The sequence below is a fragment of the Gadus morhua genome, chromosome 1 (genome assembly GCF_902167405.1).
Source record: "Gadus morhua chromosome 1, gadMor3.0, whole genome shotgun sequence".
NCBI classification, from domain to species: Eukaryota; Metazoa; Chordata; class Actinopteri; order Gadiformes; family Gadidae; genus Gadus; species Gadus morhua.
Genome location: NC_044048.1, coordinates 14,067,272 through 14,091,027, shown reverse-complemented (window position 1 = coordinate 14,091,027; position 23,756 = coordinate 14,067,272). Strand labels below are relative to the sequence as shown.

Genomic DNA, 23,756 nt, shown 5'->3' with positions numbered 1-23,756 from the left:
ACACGGGGGGGGGGGGGGGGGGGGGGGGGACTAATAGGAAGCTTAGAGTTTGTCAAATGTATTTTTATTTAACTTAGCTATATAACTTATAATTGCAGCTTTGGAAAAGGCCAACATGCTGAAATGTAGCTGGAAGACTTTCCTTCCGTCTCTTTTTGGTGTTTTCATTTTCTTTCTTTCTTCCTTTCTTTCTTACTTGTTTAAGGTCTGTTTTCCCTGCCATGGGCCCCCACCTCTCTCCTCTCTTCCTTATTAATTCTGGGCTGTGTTCTTGTGGACAGGGCTGATTGCTGTGGGTTGAAATAGGATATGTTAGCAAAAGGCTCAGCCCTTTCCAGAGTCACTTGGCCAGAACACACACACAGACAAAGCACACACACACACACACACACACGCATGCATGCATGCACACACAGACACAGACACAGGCACAGACACAGACACACAGACACACACACACACACACACACACACACACACACACACACACACACACACACACACACACACACACACACACACACACACACACACACACACACTCGCACACACAAATACGCACACATACACACCACAAGTACAAAAAAAAAGGAACGATGCAAATATATATTTGCATACATTCAACTCATCAACTCATGTACTCATTCACTCACTTCCAATGCAATCAGCCTCAGTCCTCCTCTCGTTGTTTGAGCGTGTTGTTTGATCGAGGGCCGCCGTGGGTTTCAGCTAATATAAGTGCTCCGAGGCCCTCTTCTTTGGGCTCAGATGGTCTGTGGCAGCGAGCTAGCGTTGGGCCTTGGAACGCTCCTCTGTGGCTTCTCATGATCTTTCTTCCCCTCTTCTCCAATCGCCCTGTGGTCACCTCAGAGCTAATACTGGGAATTGTGGTATAACTCATAAAGTCGTCTGTTTTCCCGGTGTGATGTCTGTGTCTGTTTCTGTGTGGTTGTGTCCGTGTGTGTGTGTGTGTGTGTGTGTGTGTGTGTGTGTGTGTGTGTGTGTGTGTGTGTGTGTGTGTGTGTGTGTGTGTCTGTGTGTGTGTGTGTGTGTGTGTCTGTGTGTGTCTGTGTGTATCTGCATGCGTGATGTGTCAACAGGATCAGAGAACAGGAGTGTGGTGTTGGCCAGCACTGCCATTCAACTCTTGGATGAGAGGAGGTCACCCATTGCAGCTGGTAAGTAAAAGCGAAGCAGGGGGGGGAACCATCTCCCTGGCCTATACCCAATAGTACCTACTTCTGTATACCCATCATAACTCATGTTACTGTTTATTTTTGCTCTTGCACGTGTACGTGTGTGTTCTGGAGGAAGGCGACCAGAGGCATGCGATTCAGGCTAACGGTTTCCTGCGTGCGTCACATAAATAGCCACGAGCTCGGCGAATGCCGACCGTGCGTTTGTCCCTGCCCTCCGACGCTTATTTATGGCAGGCTGCGGCCTGGGAGGATTCTGTTGTGGTGTGGCCTGGCTGGACACATGCACCCCTGGGCGTCTATGTAAGGCCTACGTGTGATGCCCGCCTATGAAGCGTGAACCGGTGCTTCGTTTTATACTGCCAGTGAAAGAGAGAGAGACAGAGAGAGAGAGAGGTAGAGAGAGAGAGAGAGAGAGAGAGAGAGAGAGAGAGAGAGAGAGAGAGAGAGAGAGAGAGAGAGAGAGAGAGAGAGAGAGAGAGAGAGAGAGAGAAACAGAGAGAGAGACAGAGAGACAGAGAGACAGAGAGACAGAGAGAGAGACAGAGAGAGACAGAGAGAGAGACAGAGAGCGAGAGACAGAGAGCGAGAGACAGAGAGAGAGACAGAGAGCGAGAGAGAGAGAGCGAGAGAGAGAGCGAGAGAGAGAGAGAGAGAGAGAGAGAGAGAGAGAGAGAAAGACACAGATTGAGACAGAGAGAGCGAGAAAAAGATAGAGAGAGAGAGAGAGAGAGAGAGAGAGAGAGAGAGAGAGAGAGGGGATAAAAATATCGAGGCTTTAGTTTTATAGGATTTATGAAATAATGTTTGGCTTGGTGTGACATCACCGGCAATGCTTAAAGGCATATCATTGTTTTTGCGGTGTTTCTCCCACAAATACATTAGGATGGGACGTGAGTTCACCGATATAGGTTGTAGAATCTCGTGCCTATTATGATTATATTGTCAGTAGGGCTGATCCAGCTCTTCTTGGTTGTTATAATATTGGGGATAGGACTGAGTATCGATTTTTGACAATGAGTGAGAAATGCAGTCAGACAGAGCAGTCAGATCCTAAACAAATGAATACAGTGAATAAAAATGGTATAATAAAAAGTATGTTCAAAGCATGTCTTTAATGAGAATAAAATACTTATGTTGCAAATGTACAACATAGAAAGTGACAAAGGATTGAAATTGATGGAGAAAAAAAAGACGAGAGGAATAATGGTGCTTGGCAAGGCGGCGGTGATTTCACGGTGCCTGAATATGTTGACGTGGGAGCAGTGCATTGTGGGTACTAGTGTGGCCTGAGGGATACCACAGTGTGCTGGACCAGAAGGACAGCAATTGAGAGTCTGCGCAGTGCCATGAACATACACACATTTATTTGTGCATGCACACACACACGCACACACACACACACACACATACACACACACACACACACACACACACACACACACACACACACACACACACACACACACACACACACACACACACACACACACACGCACACAAGCGCACACACACACAAACACACACTTAAAAACATGCAGAAGACAGGCAGTGAGTGTCTTCCACCATGTTGACCCAGTTGCTATTAAGACATTACTTTCTGAACTTAAATCCCTAACACAATTGTAACCCACTTCCCCAGACCACCAGAACCTCCGCTGTATAGCTTGATCAAAACCTGTATTTAACACAATAGGGGTCCAGACCTCCTGCTATTACACACATAGCATTAACATTACCGAATAGGCACGAGTAAATGGGATTATGTTTACATAAGTCATCCAAGATGTAAACGCAATCTTGAATGCAAATTTGCCGCTCAGCTGGTTTGGGCCAGTTTGCTCCGGCCTTAGCTCGATAGAGTCGCGGTCTCGTGAACATGTTAGCACGCTAACTTAACATGGCAGGCGATGACATCACACACCCAGGGCAGTGCAGACGTCAGCGAGCCACACAGATGCTGAACGTGTGAGTGGGCTTGTGTATATGTGCACGTCCCTCCCGTTGTGTTTATGCGCATGTGTGTGTGTGTGAGTGCGTGTGCGTGTGTGTGTGTGTGTGTATGTGTGTGTGTGTGTGTGTGTGTGTGTGTGTGTGTGTGTGTGTGTGTGTGTGCATGTGTGTGGTGTGTCCTGAAATAAGCGCCACTCTTGAATGAACGTTAGGATCTCACAGAACTCATTTCTGGCATTAGTGATCGTACATCATTAACTCAATCTCTTAATTCTTTACATAACGATAACAATGTGTGGCGACCCATTTCCTGAAGTCATTCATTCCATGAGGGAATCACCCAAGCAGCAAATTCATTTTTATTATAAAATGAAAAACATCTTGATATTGTTCCACAGAGCACCGTCATGTAGTTCAACTGATCCCGATTATCAATCACATACAAACATTTTTTAACACCTTACGAAATATAAGTTTTTCTTCCTGCTTATGTGCTTGTATAATATTTGATAGCATCAATTTTAAAAGTCTCAAAAATCTGATGGGGTCATGGGGTCACGAGACAGATTGTCTCCCGGACAAAGGACAACTTTAACAAGGGTGACAGACTCACACATTGACCTGAGGACATCTTACAGCTGATATAGAAGGGAACAAATTGCTGTTATAATAAGATCACTTATAGACTTACTGGATTGATCTTTAATATTGTTTTGACATTTTAGTCATATTTTGAAATGTTATGGATTGACTGGCACATATTTCCTTCTTGAAAACAGTAATTTGACGAATTAGCTGTCTTCCATCTCTTTCTCTTTGTATGTGAGTGTGTGTGCGTGTTTGTGTGTGTGAGAGTGTGTTTGTGTGTGTGGGGGGCATCTATTATCTGATAATCTGTTGTAAACTGAAATAAGAACTACAAGAGATAAAGGTCACACATTTGCTGTTTACATTTTACTTTACATTATTGCTTTATAGAACTTACAGCGTCACTACGTGAGTGAGAAAAATATGATCTAGGAAAGCAGAACTAGAGACTTAATTAGGCTGAAACAAACACATATTCTACTCACTCATATTCACTAACAAGGGGGCAAACTCATTCAGTACACAAACGCTAATGTTAATAACACACATCCATATCCACACATCCAGACAAATTTCAGCACTGCTGACGAATAAAGTTCATATCATATCATATCATATTCACAAGAATGCCCGCTCGCACACACACTCAAACACACACACACACACACACACACACACACACACACACACACACACACACACACACACACACACACACACACACACACACACACACACACACACACACACACACACACACACCACACACACACGCACAAACAAACACCAATACAAAAAATGAATGTCAAACACCAAAACAGCTGCCCGCTATGAATTATCGTTTTTTTCTGAAATAACTCGATACAAAACCAAACTCTGAAATCAATATGTTTACATTTTCATAAGCATACATATAACAACTCCAAACACACACAAATATAAATATATAACTATTTTAAATCCATCTGCGAAATTGTCTCTTGAAATTGTCTCTGCAACGTAATGGAATTGATATGTCATATTTCTTTGGCTGTTTCCCCAATGGGAAACCCTGTCCCCTGCTGTGTTTACAGCTCCAAACCACTGCATAGCCAGACCCCTGGATGTAGTCCCCCGTCCCCCAACACGCACCACACAGCAGTCTCTCTCTGAATAGTGTGGTCGCCTAGGCGACGGCGTTCTCCAGCGGCTCCTTTTCCCGAGCCTTGGCGCGCTGGGCCTCCTGTGCAGCGGCCAGCTCCTCGTTCTTCTTCACCTCCCGCTGGTACTTGGCCATGATGGCGGCGTAGGCGCAGCCGTACACGGCGGCCGCCAGCATCATCAGACACACGATGCCGCACACCACGCCGGTGATGATCACCGTGGCGATGGCGTGCCGGAGGTTGACGGGCCGCGGCCGCTGCTTGGGCTCGCACTCGGGCAGACCTCCTCCTCCTCCTGCTCCTCCTCCTCCTCCTCCTACTCCACCGCCTCCTCCTCCTCCCCCAGTCACACCACCCCCGACCCCACCGGCGGCGCCGAAGCCTTCCGCCATCCCCACGGGGGCGTGGAGCGCTGGGTGGGCGTGGTTGCCGTGGGTGTGGCCTCGGAGCAGCCTCTCCGACTCCAGGTGGTGGATGTTGGCAAACAGGTAGTTGTAGCTGGTGGTCATGCAGGAGTGGAAGAGCTGGTAGGGGATCCTCTGGAGGTCCTTGTCCCGCATGTCCTCAGGCTGGGTGCAGCGCACCTCGTCCACCACGCCACCTGGGGGACAGACGGCCACAGTCAAGAGGGGGACGAGGATGGAGAGATGGACAAGGGTTCATTTAGAGTACGGCTCATCAAGAGTTGATGTATTTATCTGGCCGTTACATAAGACCATGAGTGTTTCTCTTGGATGAATGGAATCGTGATGAGGTCGTGATAATTACGTTCAGCTTTGACAGAAAGCCGAGGTGAAAAAAAGGTTTGCACTTAGCTAAACGACTGTTTTTGGACGATTATTGCGTCGAGTGCAACAGTGCGTGTCGAATCAAACTTTGGAGTAAGGTCTTGTTGGGTCTGGTCGTTGTGACCGCTCCTCCTCTCCGTTTCCCCACACTCCTTCTTTCCCTCTAGTATTTGCTCGCTTTATGTTCTATTTGTATCAGTGCAGCATCTCAGCCCGTGGATTACGCCACACTTGACTTAGCGCCTCTGCTCACATCCTATTCATTATCGCCGCAATAGCCAACAGCCATAGAGCAGTATACCCACTGAGCAGCATATCCACCCCACCCCGGCTTCATACACTGTCAGGGTTACATTAGTATTGAGTTAAAAGCCATCTTTGGGTTCAGAATCAATATATTGGGGAGAAAATATTTATTGAGCAGATATACATACAAAATGGCTTCATTTTCAAAATGAATAAACGCACACACAAACACACATCCTCTTTGGCAAATTGGACGGACCTTTTAGGCTGGTCTAATCCCCAGTGTGTCAAGCCCCCTAGGGATAGAGTATTACCCAAACACTGTGTCTCAATTATGGGACTTTGTGGCCCCCTTTGCTACATGGCTACAATATTTAGTCCTCAACTGTGACCGTCAGTCATTGTATTAGACTGAGCTTCAGCAATTGTCTTTGACAGAAAGTCCTGTTTATAAGGACTGTATATGTGTAATGTAAATTGAGCTTGTAATATGTTAGGTAATGTGAGTTTTAGGGGTATTTAAGACACTGACACTCTGAACTTAATTATCAAAGCCAAGGCTTTGACAGTGAATTTGTACGGACGGCTCTACTAACAGGCATTCCCACTTATAAACGCATAGGTTTCCCATAGTAATTAATCAAACCTTTGAAAATGTAGGTCTCCAGCCAGAGTTTGAGGACTATCAGCTGGCAGTCACATCTCCAAGGGTTCCCCCTTAGAGCCAGGCTGTCAAGGCGACCAAGGGCCTCCATCAGGGAGCGGTCCAGTCTCGTCAGCTTGTTGTGAGCCAGTCCCAGGTGGCTCAGGTTCCTAAGGCTTTCCCCCATCACTCCTGGCAAGCCCCACAGGCTAAAAACCATGCCACACGCAGGGGGAAGAGGATACAAATGATGAATGAGTGTGGGAACTTTCCTTATTGCATGATAGTGAAAAGAATATAACATTTACAAATGTGAAAGTTCACCAATGGAAAGCCCGGAGCATCTTTAAAGGACAAGATACCTCCGTGCTTTCCTTAATACCGACACTCCCACCACCCACTACTAAAATGTACAATGGTTTTGTCCTGAAGCTTTGGATGGCCCATCTCCTCAGTCGAATCCCCTGCTAATGGACTGAATTGATGAATTCAGTCATCGCATTTTTCTCCATGTTAGCAAAAGTGAGGCAGGAAAGAACGCACAGCAAACAAGCCCCCTGCCCACGCAGCGTATCCACCACTCAAACTTGGCTCAAGTTTTACATTAGTATGTAACCGTTACATAACCACGAACGCACAGAGTGGGGCATCTGCGCTCTCTGCACTCGGTCACAGAAAACACTTCCTTTTCCCCGCCTGGGGCGCGTTCTTTTGCCGTACCTGTTGTGCGAAAGGTCGAGGTGCGTGAGCGAGTGTATTGGGGCCAGCAGCCGCTTGTCCAGCTCCCGCAGCCCGTTGTGGGCCAGGTTGAAGCGCTGAAGGTTCCTCAGGCCCAGTAGCGTGGACGGCGACACTGAGGTGATGGAGTTGTTGGACAGGTCCACGATCCGCAAGAAGGGCGTCTCCCGGAAGGCCATGGAGCCCAGGCCCCGGATGCGGTTGTCCTGGAGGTAGAGCTCCTGGGTGTCGGGGTGCAGCCGCCGGGGGATGTCGTAGAGGCCGCGGCCCCGGCAGTCCACCACTTTGGCGCCGGCGTCGCAGGCGCACTCCTTGGGGCAGGCCAGGGTGGCGGGGGGGAGGAGCAGGGAGAGGAGGGCGCACAGCAGGACCGCTGGGGAGAGAGGGGAGCGTACAGACGTGTGACTGAATGTGGCCAGGAGATAATGTCTTATACAACGGTGATAGTTAGCCCCTCACACCTCATGTTGATAAACCTCCCAAAAAATGTTCGCAAGGTAGAACTTATGTTATATCACCTGAAAACTTTAAACTAAACCTTAAAAAGCCATACCCACTTTTCAGTTCCACGATCTGGTTTTAGCTTGACCATGTATCTCCCTTGGTCTGTAGCTACCCTATGCAGCTAAATCCGCAAAGACGTTTTTTTTCTTTGTTGCGTTTTGACGATGATTTCCTGCCCCCCCTTCCTCCATCTCCTCATAAGGCTCTAGGGCACTTCAACAGGGAGCCATCACCCCTCACCCACACTACCCACACACGGCTTCACTCGCAGCAGATATTGGGTGTCTGAATCCCTTTGAGATAACTTCATACGTGGTATCTTCCTTCTAGAACATTACAGCAGTATTTATAGAATTGGCTGTGCTAGCTCCAGGCTCTCGGAGATAAGGCTCCGGCAGAAGCTTGAAAAAGGCAGTTGGCTAGCTCACAGTGCTTACGCTGCGTCAGAAGCCTTTGATTAGTTTGAAGGAAAGGCAAGGCGTTGGTAGAATTGTGTTGTAATGTCTTCTCTATAGTTGAATGTATACTACCACAATAACATGATTAGTTACTCGAATGAACAAAGACCTCTTGTTGGTTTAGAACAACAATGTTGACCAACGTAGAGCAGCGGCCATCTTAAAATGGAGCCAACCAAATGAGCAACAATGGTCTTTTAACAGCATAGGATCCCGCTTGCTCATAGTTTATAAACAAGAGCAACCAGAGAGCAATCTGGTTCTTTATGATCAATATCCCAGCTGTTTGTTTGTACGGTGGCTTCCTCAGTGCCTGCTGTAATATCCTGATGTGTTGCGACCTCTATGCGGTGGGTCAGAGATTTGTGTGAATCACATACTTGTTTTGCAAAGCAAGAAACATGCATTTGTGAGCACGCATGCCGCTGCACCAACAGAGACACAACGAAGCATGCACCGAAAGGAGCATGCTTGAATGTGAGCATACATGCCCGCAAATGAATCCATGCACACGCATACACACACATACATAAACACACGCAACCACACACAAACAGCATTAGCTCAGTCAAGTGTTAGAACAGCAGGTCTAGAATGAGGTCAACGCAAGAGAACGGCTGATGTGTTTTGGCATTATAAAAAATCCTTAGAGAATACACGGAATGACCAATTCAAACAAGCATCACATCAATACGCATATCACAAAAGCATTATTCTTACATAACACGCATACAACCGAGCCTGGAGATCAGTGTAAAATTGCACTTTTCCTGAAATAAGTCCGCCACACACATTGCCCTTTCTAGAGTACAACAACTCAACTGTTGCAGCGGTAAACACAGAACCACCCCTGTACTCATCAGTGCTCATCTGTTTCCCACCACATTATCGGCATGGTTCTCATAAACAGCCCGTACCTCGTCGTTGCATAACGCACGCATCCTGCCGCTATCCCCTAGCCACGCGACTCCTACCTGTCATGTCTGCTGGGGAGCTCCTCTCTTCAGCAGCGGCAGTGGCAGCCTCTCCGCTGCGTTCGGTGCGTCCCAGAGCGGCGCGGCGGCAGCGAGTGGTCACAGATCCTCGGCTCCCCGTGGCGTGGCGTTCCCGTGAGCGTCGCCGCCGTGGGGAGATCCATTTGGCAATCGATGAAGGGGAAAGGACCAGGGCGCTAAGCGTTGCCCTCTCCTGGTCGAGTTGTAGTAGCAGTCAGGGGTCAGGTGGATATTAGGGGGGGTGGGGGGGGAGGGGTGGCGCTCTGGGAGGAGGAGGGGGTGGGGGGAGAAGAGAAGGAGAAGGGAGAAAGATCAGCAGACGAGCCCCGTAAAGCCCTCAGGACCTGTAGCCCTGCCCGCGTGAGCTGGAAACCCCATCGGTACGGAGAGACCAGAGCACAGCCCACTGCCAGCCAACACGCCAACCAGTCTGGAAATAAACAACACTGGAGATCTGGCTCGCTCTCACTCCCTTCCTCTCTCTCTCTCTCTAGCTCCCGCTCTCTCTATCTCTCTCCCACTCGCTATCTCTGTCTCTCTCTCGCACACGCTCTCTCTATCTTGCTCTCTCTCTCTCTCGCCCTCTCTCTTGTTCTCTCTCTCTCTTTCTCACACACTCTGTCTCTATCAAGCACTCTCGCTCTCTCTCTCTCCCTCTCCCTCAAGCTCCCTCAAGCTCCCTTCCCTCTCTCTCTCTCCATCACTCTCTCACGCTTTCACTGTCTCCGTCTCTCTAGCACACCCTCTTTCACTCTTTCTCTCTTGCTATCTCTTTCTTGTGCTCTGCCTCTATCTCTCACACAAGGCTCTCTATTTATCTCACAGTCCTTCCCTACTATGCCCATCTCTCCTCGTTGTCCTATTCAGCTTTATTTATTTTATTCTTATTGTTTTGGTCCTTCACTAACCTGACCCGTTTCCTCACTGCTCTATTCAATCCTCCACCTTTTTTTCTTTTTCTTGGCATCCTTTATTTTTGGCTAGTGTAACCCGACAGTTGTGTTATTTCATACCTACCCACATACATACATATGTACGTAAATACACACACACATACACATATACATACACATATAGAAATACATGCAAACATACATGCATGTATGCATATATACAAACATACATGCAAGTATGCATAAATGTGTACATGCATACATGCTTCCTCACGGGTAGAAATGTACAGGAATTGCTCTCAAGAAGAAAAAGGTCAGGGGGTTAGAGATGAATGACTGATTCAATGTCACGCCCTATCTGTTTTTGTTTTGTATTTTTATGTTATTCATTTTTTATATTAAACAATTTCAGCATCTAGGATGTCCCCTGTTGGAAACTAAAATGATTCCTCTTTAACTTCCGAGACTAAGTGAGTGCTGTACTGATAATGAAACGCTACACTCAGATCCTGGAAGTATCGCATTACTGGCTTCACATATGGATCTATCTTAACAATCTGTCCTCTTGAATCCTTGACCTTCCCAATCACTTGTGGCCATGGCATACCCAAACTACTCCTTTTAGGGGTAAATGCTGGGTATGTTAATCATTATGTACTTATATGAGGAATGTCAACTGATAGCAATGAGCAGTAAACATCAGAGAGACGGAAGAACAAATTGTATTCAACACATTTAACAGAAAGACATTAATCTGTGTACCCATCTTCGCACCATCTTAACATGAACCAAAGCAAGAAATGCAATAAGTTTAAGGTGTACACCATCACCATACACATATGTTGCTATCGTTAAACATAAGAAACAAGTCAATTAGTTCAGCCTTCATAGCTACAAGCGCTAGCTTTCCAACCTGCAATTTGCCACACTCTGAAGACACTCTTATCTGCTCAAGACCAGAACAAGGACATTGCACTTGAAGTCTATCACACAATATTTGCATCTTGAGAAACAGCCTCCTGTGTGTGTGTGTGTGTGTGTGTGTGTGTGTGTGTGTGTGTGTGTGTGTGTGTGTGTGTGTGTGTGTGTGTGTGTGTGTGTGTGTGTGTGTGTGTGTGTGTGTGTGTGTGTGTGTGTGTGTGCGTGTGTGTACTATATTCCTCCTCTGCATGTCGCCGGGCATCTCGTGTGTGCTGACATGATGCGGCCCCTTTGCTCTGCTCCAATGAGGAGCTACGCTGCCGGGCCAACGCACCACTGCACTCGCAAATCACTTGACGTGTGTGCGTGTGTGTTTGTATGTCTGTCTGTCCGTGTGTGTTTGTTTGTGTCTGTAGTCATCGACACAGGTAGCAACCATAAGATGACCCTTCACTTCTCACGGCATAAACACACGGCAGTGCACACAGAAAATCCCACACAAATCTCACCCTCTTGTGTAGAGGGTAAGATCTGTTTCTGCACACAAACACGCTTGCACACATGGAAATGCAAAAGGCATGTGCTGTTGTTGAACCTCGACATTTAGGATTTAACTCTGTCCCCTCGCAGCTCTCTTGTGATGGGGAGAATGTGGAGGGATTTAAAAGGCTGCTAGTCTTTTTACTCTGAAAGCCATATCAGGGAAATTTAATTCACTCTAATGCAGTACAACCAAAACAGAGCAATGAAATCATTTGAAGAGGAAATGAGCTGCCTGTTATTCTCTTGTCTGGTCACTGACAATAAATGTATTTTTAGATAATTATACATCTCTCAAGGCCTTAGATACTCAACTGTTCTAGTAATTGCCCAAATGAATTTTGTATTTAATTACAGGACAAACTTTAAAAAAATGTGTTATTTTAATGAGATTCAAATAAGATATATTTTGTATCGTTTTCTTTTATTCTTTTTTCAATTAGAATTAAATTCTTGCATTCCCTTTTTTTGTGTCATTGTAACTGATGTTTAACATGTCCTCACACAACATTGCACTACATTCGATGAGCAGTGTTGATTAGAAACCTCAATGCTAACTCCACTAACTTGGCTCTTCCCGCGTCTATAGTGTGTGGGTTTCCATTGTCCCTGGCCAACATCTTAAGTGAGCCAGTGGTCCTGTGTGGTGTTCTCCATGTGGGAGTGGAGCTGGTGGGTTTTTTGAAGGGGTGGGTGGGCAGGGGGACATGCATGCCTGTGACTGGGGGGGGGGGGGGGGGGGGGGGGTGGTAATCTGCACCTGTTCCAGGAGCTAAAACAGGCAGTGGCTGTAGTGTTATTCTATACTCACTCACTGGACACGCGCAACTAAAGCTAAGTGTTTGACGGGTCGCAGAACATGTGTGAATGCATGGATGCGTGCACGGGTTATGCATACGTGACATGTGTAGGTGATACACATAGTAGCAAAGCAACCCCATGTTCACACATTTTAGGATTCATTCATAGCTGTGGGTGATTCATTTTGATTCACTGTGAGACGTTTTCTCGGGCCACATATCACGGGGGCCATTATTAGGTTTTATGGAACGTTTGCGTGTGAAATTGAGATGAGAATGAAGTGCGAGGGTAAGCCTGGGATCTTAAGGACTCCTGGCCTCTGTTGAAAGGGTCTTTTAAACCCCAGCTGCTGAAATATACACAGTTAGCCTGTCACTGAATGGTGACAGAAGCCCATTTGAATGAGGTTCTTTGTGGATTTTTTTTTTTGCGAGGGGGTTACTCCTCACTTTTCCATTTACTCAACTACCCGTGGCTGCTGTGCAGCAGGCCACTGTGCATCTGAATTTCAGCTCCTGTGGTGCACGGTCCTACTCTCAGAGCCCCAGAAACATGATGGACCCCCGCCGTGAGACAACTAGGGGGGTCCAGAAGTAGTCGGGGGTTAGTGGGAGAGGAGGATGGGGAGCAGGGGTGTGGGCAGAATCAAAGCGAACCTCTGTGCCGACTAGTATGTTGACTCTCAGACGTTCTCTGCAATAGATTCATATTCCACTGGGGGGAATGATGGTCGTATTCCTGTGTTTTGCTACCTGCTGCGGGGAGGCAGATTGCAGCAGGGAGGAGTGGCTCCGGGAGGCAGAATTGGAATCCAGAGCAGCGAGGGGAGGCTGATGGTGCTGGTGGATCTTATCTTGGCACACAGCGAGGGGAGGCTTATCCTGAAACCAGGGGTGAAACCACACGAGTGTGGTTCAGATGTCTCCAGACAGATATGTTACCGGCACACTAAGCAATGCGCCCGTACCTGTTCCGCTTATAGGTTCATGTTTACTGCGCGGGACTCAGAGGCCGGGGCACAACGTTATTACATGTTTGTTTGCTTGTGGCTACACGGAGAGGACCTTGCACTGGTTTAGTTTAAATATGCTCCCCCTTAACCCTGTGGACGAGAGCATTTGTGACTCTGCAGTCGTAAAAGATCATTGTACATTGTAAAAGGCTCATGCCTGTCCATAAATACATACCTACATACATAAATACATACATAAATACATGCATACATACATACATGGAAGAATACATGCTTGCCCCCACACCCCCCCCCCCCCCCCCCCCCCCCCCCCCCCCCCCCCCCCCCCCCCCCCACCCCCACCCCCCCCACACACACACACACACAAACACACATACAGAAACCATAAATACACGGACATAGGAACAGACTTCCATTTATCCTCAGACGCCATGGGGTCTCGCTGCCAATATTTATTTTTAGCTGTTAACCACGTTGGTGTCGATCGTGCTTTGGCGAATACTGTAGCTCATGTGGCCTGCAGCACGCAGGAAACAAAACAAAGTAGCCCACTCAGAACATCCTGCCTCCCACCATTCTTTCCGCCCAACAGAATGACGTAGTATTGACACACGGTAGGGTAAAAGAACGATCCGTCCCTCTATCTACCATCAACAAAGTAACTAGGCCAGTTAAGGTCTGTCTTCCCCTGGCACCTTCCTCTAATTCCCCCTGGGGGGGCGTCTCTATCTCAGAGTGTCCGGCCCTGGGGGACCTCATCCCTCCAGTGAGGAGAGGCAGGGGCCCCCGGGGAGATCTTTAGCACACGCTCCAAAACCCCCGTCAGCTGACACCTCTGAGGGGAGGAGCAGCAGCGGCTGAGCTTTTAGGCCCTCTCGGATCACCGAGCAACAGAGGGCTCTGCCTCATGACGCCACCGCCTCTCTACGGCCGCCCCTGTCTTATCACCCGGATCACTGCAGACCACGCACCTAACTCACCGCACACCGCTTCACTGCCACTTGTGATCAATTAAAGGGGACATACTATACCACCAGGTGTGAGTGTGATTAGCCGTTACAAGCCCTCTTGAAAATTGGCCTCGACTGACATCAAAAGTGGGCGTGTCCATCTAGATGCAAGCTGCATAGATCAGTCTACCAGCCTACCCAGTGGATTGTCCCAAACGTTGCAAATCTAACCGTCATCGAGGGGGACACACCCACTGGTGATGTCAGAAGAGGCAGATTTCCAAACGGGTTGCAATGGATAATCACACTCACACCTGGGGGCATAATATATGACACCTTTAAGATCCTGAGCCACCTGAACTCCTCCATTTAGGATCATCTCTCTCCCGCTCTCTTCAATGCAGCAAGCCCAGAGAGGTCTATTGGCTTGAAGTTGCTTGTTGACAGCCCTCATACGTCTCTGCACGAAAAACCTTCACTGTCTCTAATGTCTCTCTTCCAGCTGTGGGCATCCAGATGAAGCTGGACTTCTTTAAGAAGAAGTTCTGGACGGCCAGTAGACAGGTAGGTTTGTGCAGGCTCATGCACACACATACACACACACACACACACACACTCAAACACACACAAATACACACACACATACACATATACATATACACACACACATACACATGCACATACACACACACAAACACACATACAATCACACAAATTACAAAAAACATAAATCATTCATTCATACGCTGATACACATGTAGATACATGCACATGTCGTACTGCTGACTGATACAAATTGAACCAACCTTCTTAATCGAGTGAGTGTGAGCTAACCCACACAAAGAGCAGCAGTGGCAATCTCCAACACTGCGAAACGATTAAAGCTGCAATATAGTTGGATCCAAGACATAAACGTAAAACAGACATGCACACGTGTGTGTGCTGTTGGTGTGTGGTGTGTTTCACACACACACACACACACACACACACACACACACACACACACACACACACACACACACACACACACACACACACACACACATACACACACATGCAAACACATGCAAACACACAAACACACACACACACACGCACACACACAAACATGTACACACACACACATGATCTTTTCCTCCTGGAATTAAAAGCTTAATAGTCCCAAGTTATCTGGCCAGTGTTCCATGGCTGTAGGCCTGAGGAAATCTGTTTAAGTTTCACTTTAAAACTCCACGGCTGTTCGTCAGCTTGGTTTGGATTGAGCTCTCAACGTTGGGGAAAATGAAAAGAGAAGACCATCTTGTACCGTATAGACACTGTATCGATCGATCAGCCCCCACCTGGTCCTATATGCTCATCAACATGAATCCTGTGTTCCAGTGTGCAGCTCTGGACGGGAAGTGTTCCATCAACTGCGATGATGAGGTCGGTTTCCTGTCGCTCTCTTCCTCTCCATTCGCATTAACTTCAAAAGAGATGTATTGCCATGGAAAAATGTACTTTGTGAAAGCAGTTTACAAATCAGACAAAGGAAAAATACCAAAGCACTATAAGAAAGATAGTAGAGAACTAAAGGGATTCACTCTTAGTAACCCTCTCTTTCTATCAGTCTATCAGTATGCTTAACTCATGCAGATTTTCAAATACGGCATATACCTCATTCATATTTATGCTAATTAATTTTATTCTAGACCATGTCATTTTACTTTAATCATCATATAATGATGAATTCCTCGCTCATCCTACTTCGGCCTTTGACATTTCCTGATTCTGAAGGCCTGGCTGCGGTTGTTATCAATGCGTTGCACATGTGAGCCCCTCTTTCCTGCTCTCTGCATCCTGTCACACAGAACATCAACTGCTACCTGATCGACAACAACGGCTTTGTGCTGGTGGCCGAGGACTACACACTGGTGAGCTCCACGTGCATGTTACCCACCAGGGGAGTCTGGCTGAGCACAAGTGACACACGGGCTACAATCACTTAGCTGCTACTCATCATAATGATGCTGTAACGAATGCCACGTGCTGGACGGGTTTTGATCCACAACATCTGGAAATCAGAGCCCTTATAATGTCACGCTCCACTCATTGGGCTACAAGGGACTGCCTGTGGCGTTGTCACGTGCGTCACACACACATATGGAAAACAATTGGTTAAGCAAGGCTAAAAGTGTCGTTTAGGCATGGTTCTGATATGGCTTCACTGAAAACTTCATCCTGAACTTAATCACTGTGTTAGTGACCATAGGAATGTTGTGTCATGTAACTCATCGGCATCATTGCATACACATGTTGTAGCCCTCATGAAAGGCCTGTTTGGTCGTAGTGTTTATCCCCCGCAGTTCATCATATGTTCAGGGCGAACGTATGTCCCTCTGTGGTGTGTCCAGATTGTACTTGAGTTATGCTCGCATTGCTGTCCCTGAGTCAACTCTGTTAAGCTGTCTGTCCACTCCAGACATGCTGTCACTACGGCTTTAGCTCATCCAAAACCCTCTGCCCTGGCGCTGTCCTCTCTGCCCTTCTCTCTCTCTTTCTCTCTCTTTCTATTCTTTCTCTCGGTCACTCTATTCTCATATAATCTTGCTTTCTCTCTTCTCGCCCTCCCCCATCTCTCTCATCCTAATTGCTCTCTATCACACATTCAGCCACACATTGTCGAACCGCCCTCCCCCAGCTAAAACAACACAGCCCTGTGGCCATGGATATTTTCCTTCTCTCTCTTGCTCTCTCGCTCTCCTGCTCTCTCTCTCTCTCTCTCTCTCTCTCTCTCTCTCTCTCTCTCTCTCTCTCTCTCTCTCTCTCTCTCTCTCTCTCTCTCTCTCTCTCTCTCTCTCTCCCCCTCTCTCTCTCTCTCTCTCTCTCTCTCTCTCTCTCTTGCTCTCTCTCTCTCTCTCTCACTCTCTCACTCTCTCTCTTTATTCTCACACTCTGTACGTCTGTCTCTTTCTCTCTCTCTTTCTCTCTCTCCCATCTCTCCCCCTCTCTCTCTCTCTGTCTCTCTCTCTCCCTCCCCTCTCTCTCCTCCCCCCCCCCTCTCTCTCTCTCCCTCTCTCCCTGTCTCTCTCCCTCTCGCTCTATGCTGCTCTACGTGTGTCTCTCTCCCCCCTTTGGCCCAGGGGCAGGTTGTCGTCCTGTATTCATCTCTGTGTGCTCTGTTTGTGTTTCCTGTTCCCTTACAGACGGGGAAGTTCTTTGGAGAAGCTGAGGGAGCCGTAATGAATAAGCTGCTGCAGATGGGCTCCTTCAAGCGGTGAGCCTGTCACACTGTTTAGGAACGTATAGGTGTGTGTGTGTGTGTGTGTGTGTGTGTGTGTGTGTGTGTGTGTGTGTGTGTGTCTGTGTGTGTGTGTGTGTGTGTGTGTGTGTGTGTGTGTGCGTATGTGTGTGTGTGTGTGTGTGTGTGTGTGTGTGTGTGTGTGTGTGTGTGTGTGTGTGTGTGTGTGTGTGTGTGTGTGAATGTTATTAAAACAACATTGTATTTGCGTTTTGTTGTGCCCATGAAAAGGATTAGCGAAAAACTGTAAAAGTGCAATCAAAAACAAATCCTCCAACGACCCCTGTGTGACACATACACACACCCACGGTACATTATCATGCAACCAATCACACAGTCCACATCAAGGCATGTGTGCGAGTCTGTGTGCGTGTATGTGAGTGTGTGCACAAGGTTTTTTGTGTGTCTGTGTATGATCTTTTTGTGCGTCTGACAGAGAGTCATGCTGGTGCATGACATCATGTCTCCCCTATGCACTGACAACTCTTAACTTGGCCAATCACATCAAGCTATTCAGCAGCGACCCTTGACCTCCCTCCGGCTCAGTGGACTTCTCCGTTAGGGGATTACTGCAAATCTGTTCCTGAAACGGAGGAATTAAGGGAAACAGGAAGTGTCCACACGCACACACACAAACACCCCCACACACACATATGGACACCAATATTAACACTGGCACACACACATCTGCACATTAGCGCACATTACACAACACTTGGATACATAAACACAGAGACGCACACACACACTCAGACTTGCAGTGTTAGGTGTTGTGGAAAGAGCCAGAGGCGCGGGTGGTGAGGGCTGTGTGATTAATTTGGTAATTCAAGCCAGGCGGACATCAGTCTCAGTGTTACTGTAGATAAATACAGATGGACACATACTCGAACAGACTTTTTATCCCCCAGAATATTAAGCGAAAACGCTTCATGGAATATGCCCACGGTATCTTTTTACCTCTGCAAGCAGTATAAATTAACCCAGAGTGGGCTGGGAAATAGAAGCGCTGGCCCTTTACCCAGAATGCCCTTGTTCATATTGAGGAAATGCTGTCTGCGTTCAGGGGGGAAAGATTTGAGGATTTTCTTTTAGGTTTAGCTGTCGTCTCTCGTGGGTGTCACTCGGGCGTCGGGCTGTCTTCTCCTGGGTAGGGAGCGGTGGATGACAGACTCCCAGAGACAAGCCGCCTCCACCTTCTCGTTAGAGGGATGACCATCAAGAGACCGTGTGGTTCTCCAACCCACAGAGAGAGAGGGAGGGAGAGAGAGAGAGAGACTACCACAGCGCTCACCCAATGATATATCGCCGTTGATATCTTCCACGCAGAGGACGAACTGTGACAAACGATGTCAGTGATGTGTTGATGCGATGAGTAATGAGAGGCTTACGAAATCACAAATAATTAATGAATCCGGCATGACGCGTCTCGAGTGATCGCCGACTCAGGGCGAGAGATGTGCTAAACAGGGCCCGCTTGTGTTTTCCACTCCCACTGACTGATAGTAACATCAGAGGAACTTGGAGGAACTTGTTGCCTCCACAAGACAAACGCCCGAGTGTATCGTTCAACGTTAGAGGCTAGGCCAAAAAAGGACGATACCGTTTGTTGGTCCTCACACATTGGAATGATCTGGCCTCAAACATAATGGGCGGAAAACAAAATGTGAAAGGGAACATTAAAATAAGATGCAATGGAGACAGACATGGTTTTGGACCATGGAACACGTGTACGCACGCACAACGCACACATACACATTCATGCATACGAACGCATGCTCTGTGCAATGTATTTAGTATTATAATCCAGTATGACGCATCTTAATTAACGGAATGTCCATGACCCCGGTCACGGTCAGCCTGGGACGGATCAGACGTCACCCATGCATGCATACACGTTTAGCCTTAGTGTGTAGGTCTGTGTGTGTCTACGTGTGAACGGGTCAGTGCGGTTGCACGTGAGAGTGCCTGTGTGTGTGTGGTGTGTCTGTGCGTGAGGTGTGTGTTGGCGTGTGTGTGTGTGTGTGCAGAACATTTGGGGATACTAGATGGGATATAGAAAACTAGGGGCTTAGCCTTCCTGCCTTAGGGTGTGAGGTCCGATTCTTGGCAGGTGGGGTCATTGAAGAGCTGTCCAACACACACACACACCAACATAGCCGCACACAGGGCGATCTTGGCTCTGGTTCACTTTCCGTTTCCTCTCCCATGCCGGATCCAACCTCTAGGGGGTCCCTCGCTGAGCTATAGGTGGAGCAGCCGCTGCAGCTGAGGTGGGCTCTCCTCTGCCTTCTCCCTCACTCTGCACTCACATAGGACCGGCCCCTGCAGGCGGAGAGAGCGAGCGGCATGCCAGACCGTACCCCACGGGCACCCTCCACATTCTGGATGGGTTTCCTTCAGCAGGTCCGATGACCTTCCTTCTTTATTTGTTCACTCAATTCTACCTTCTTTCCTCCTTATTTTCTTCCTCCCGTCCTCACTTCCTTCCTTCCATCAAACCTTCCTTCCTTCCTTCCCTCCTTCCTCCATTCATCCAACCCTGTACTCCCTCCTCCAATCCTCACTTCCTTCCTTCCGGTCCTTCCTTATTTTCTCCTTACCTAATTTCCTCACCTCTATCCTCCTCCCCTTCGCCTCTTCCTTTTTCTCCATCCATCCTCCCTTCCTTTAACTCCGTCCTCCCTCCCTCCCTTTCCTCCATCCTCCATTCCCTCCATCCCTTCCCTTCCTTCCCTTCATCCTCCCTCCCTCCCTCCCTCCCTCCCTCCCTCCCTCCCTCCCTCCCTTCCCCCTCTATAGGGTGACCCTGTACGACTACCAGGCCGTCTGCCTGATCTACTCGGAGAGGAGCGACAGCGCTCACACTCTGTTGGACGTGAGTAGGCAACCACCGCCGCACGGCTCCTTCTCTCCCACACCGCGACCTCCACGTTCACACGCCGCCCCGCACCACACACACACACACGCACGCACGCACGCACGCACACACGCACGCACGCACGCACGCACGCACGCACGCACGCACGCACGCACGCACGCACGCACGCACGCACGCACACACACACACACACACACACACACTAGTACAACCGCTTAATAAAAACCCACAAGGTCTTGACTACTTTCTGGCGTGACTCATCTATGTAGATGGCGAGCGCTCGGATGGAAAGCCACAATGACTCACTGGAGTGGACGCTTCATTTGCATCGGGGTTTACAAGTTGCACATGATTATTGTCTGATGAAGTCTTTTGTTTTTCTTCCTCCTCCCCAGCCGTACTTCGCCCTCCTGGCCGTTGCCAAGTGGATCCTGACCGAGCTAATTGTGTAAGACGTGTGGTTTTTGTGGTTCTCTGTATGAGTTACACCCCTGTGTGTTCACGTGTGTGTGTCTCGGTGTGTTCATGTGTATGTGTGTGGCTCTGTGTGTGAGTGTGTTGGATTGCAAAAATGAATGCATTGTAGTTTGAGTTTTCTGGAGGAATCTGCTACTGGCTGAGGTTAACTAGGTGTGTGTGTGTCCGTACATGTGTGTGTGTCCGCATTTGTGAGCATGCGTTCGTGGTTGTGTTTGTATGCGTTTCTTTGCATGTTGCCTGATTACAAAAATGGATGGCATGTATTTGCATTTTAAATGTTATATGGAAATACATGCTGCTGGCTGAGGTTAGCAACGTGTGTATGTCTGTCTGTGGGTCTACACACGTGTGTGTGTGTGTGTGTGTGTGTGTGTGTGTGTGTGTGTGTGTGTGTGTGTGTGTGTGTGTGTGTGTGTGTGTGTGCGTGCGTGCGTGCGTGCGTGCGTGCGTGCGTGCGTGCGTGCGTGCGTGCGTGCGTGCGTGCGTGCGTGCGTGCGTGTGTGTCCGTCCTTCGCCGCGTGAGAGCACATGCGCGTGTGTATGATTGTGTACATTAGCTGTATGTTTGTTTATGCCTGCCCTCCTCATGAACGCTGCACTGATCATCCGTTCTCCTGAGCTGTAATGGCCTCCTGATGTTTCCTGCTGAGCGTGGTTATCCCATGATGCCCTGTTGTGGCCGCCTAGCCTCCGTGGGTGGTCCCTGGTAGTCCTGGGTTAGCCAAATTACAGCCTGCGAGTGGGGGGGGGGGGCAACCGTGATCGCTATGCTAATTTCGCTGCTTGTCACAGTGATAGCGGTTACAATTCTGGCCTCCAGTCTGTACCCGAGAGATAAAGGCACTTGGGGGTTTAAATGTTTTTTGAAGTGTAATTATGCCAAGCTCACACTGCAGGACTTTTAAATCTTCACAAAATCCCGTCCGAGGAGACCAGCTCACATCTAGCGCCTGTCAAATGACAGCTTGTACCAAACTCGCTGCACAGTACACTACACACCACACACCAGCCAATTTACGTAGGACAGAGATTTACCGGGGGTTCGCACGTCACTCGATTTGTACAGGACTAAAGTGAGTTTGAATCTTTGCGTACAGTTGTCAAGGCGGAGGTCAGAAAATGGCCATCAATTAATAGCAATGGCCTACATCTTGTCAGTCTTCATTTTAATAGTTAGTTAATAGTCTTAAGTTCAATAACTAACTCAGTTTACTCTCCAAGGTGAAAATCCTGTCCTTGCATATTACATACAGTTCCTAGTAAATCCAATTACTTGTCAATAATGCAATGCATTCTCATTAATTAACATGTCGTGGGCTATTCAAAAAAAATAAAAAATGGCACTGCTGTCCATGGACGACATGGTTCTGAAAGGCAACGGCGCTCTGCTTATAAACACTGGCCAAATCAAATCAGACGCGACCGTCCCCAACATTTGATTCTGTATGTTCTGTTGGATTTGGTGTCCACTTTTTCAATTGCGACATTCTAGTAGAACAATGCAATCACGATCAATGCAATTCGGCTGGGACTCCCGACAAATATAAAATGATTAATTTTAAGGGATAAATGATCTTTGGCTCCCCTGACGAGGTCTAGACTGGTTTGCGACTGATATAATCCTGTATTTGACCACATCAGATCAGAGGACCTTGAAAGGGGAAATGGAAACAGGATTCTTTCAGACTTCTGACAGATTATACTAGGGCTGGAAAATAGTGGCTTTAATTGTAAACACAATTGTTTAATTGTGTTTAATTTGGCATTAAACTCAAATCATTTAGTTACATTCCTGTCAAGCACTAGCAGTACTGTAACATTGCATTTAATGTAAATGGTCACATTAAAGGGGCTGTGGGTTAGATGTGAGGAGTATTATTAGAGAGAACAAAGGAGAACAACAAAAAAAACCTGGGACCTTGAAGGCAACGGAACAGATTGGTCACAAGTGAGCGAGGAGCGGTCTAAAATCTAAAATGGCTGATACAGAAACTGGCGCAGTCCACTTGAATCGGAATCTCTCAGTGCATTTCACTCACTACCAAATTGCACTCTAACAAATATAACAGCTCTTAAACGTACCTAACACACTAGGTACCGACTATATATGTAGTAGTAGATACATTAAACACGCACGCAGTCAATGATGGTGGGTGGCCACTCTCCATGCGTTAGGGATGTTTGGTTACGGTTTTCTGTGTGTATGCTTTGGTTTGTCAGGTTTCTGGTGGAGTTCAACCTGTACAGCTGGTGGCACTCTGATCTCACTGTCAAAGGTAAGTAAACACTGCGTCTGATTTAAGGAATCCTGTTGGGAAAATGATCTAACATAGCATAATGTTTTTAATAATGCTAATCTAGACCACAGATGTTGATGATAAATTATCAAAAATAATTCATGTTGTGATTTATGTAAATGATTATATTATAAATGTTCCATGGAGAAAAACCATTGAGCTGCATGAGCCACCCTCCCTGGTCCAGTCTATATTTCAGTCAATGTGAAAGATAATAATAAAATAAGCACGCTTTTCTCATAAATCTGCGGGAGCGATCCCTGTATTTTACTGCGAGACCACAGACTAATACAATGCGAAAGCCGATATCTGTGGTCCACCGATAATGCTCATCATAACTCTATGATCATGGTTAAAGAAAACAAGGAGAAAAGAAAATGTGGAGGAAGTTTTGGAAGGTCTAACAGTATAGATGCACACACACGCACACACACACACACAAACACACACACACACACACACACACACACACACACACACACACACACACAC

At 47.5% G+C, this 23,756-nt stretch overlaps 2 protein-coding genes across 2 annotated transcripts in view; one reads left to right on the top strand and one right to left on the bottom strand.

Annotated features, from left to right (window-relative positions):
* The window catches only part of cacna2d3a (calcium channel, voltage-dependent, alpha 2/delta subunit 3a), a 131,071-nt gene that overhangs the window by 95,440 nt on the left and 11,875 nt on the right, over nt 1–23,756 (top strand). Inside the window, 8 exon segments of the mRNA XM_030361268.1 lie at nt 1,101–1,178; nt 14,832–14,893; nt 15,710–15,754; nt 16,180–16,242; nt 17,515–17,585; nt 20,409–20,484; nt 20,883–20,935; nt 23,188–23,243. Coding sequence (XP_030217128.1) covers nt 1,101–1,178; nt 14,832–14,893; nt 15,710–15,754; nt 16,180–16,242; nt 17,515–17,585; nt 20,409–20,484; nt 20,883–20,935; nt 23,188–23,243 — 504 coding nt within the window.
* On the bottom strand, nt 3,486–9,784 carry lrtm1 (leucine rich repeat transmembrane protein 1). The gene is made up of 4 exons (XM_030361279.1): nt 9,231–9,784; nt 7,277–7,667; nt 6,560–6,765; nt 3,486–5,480 (listed from the first exon to the last, which is right to left on the bottom strand). Exons 1-4 carry the CDS (start codon nt 9,235–9,237, stop codon nt 4,903–4,905), a joined length of 1,182 nt encoding a protein of 393 aa, XP_030217139.1. The 5' UTR covers nt 9,238–9,784; the 3' UTR covers nt 3,486–4,902.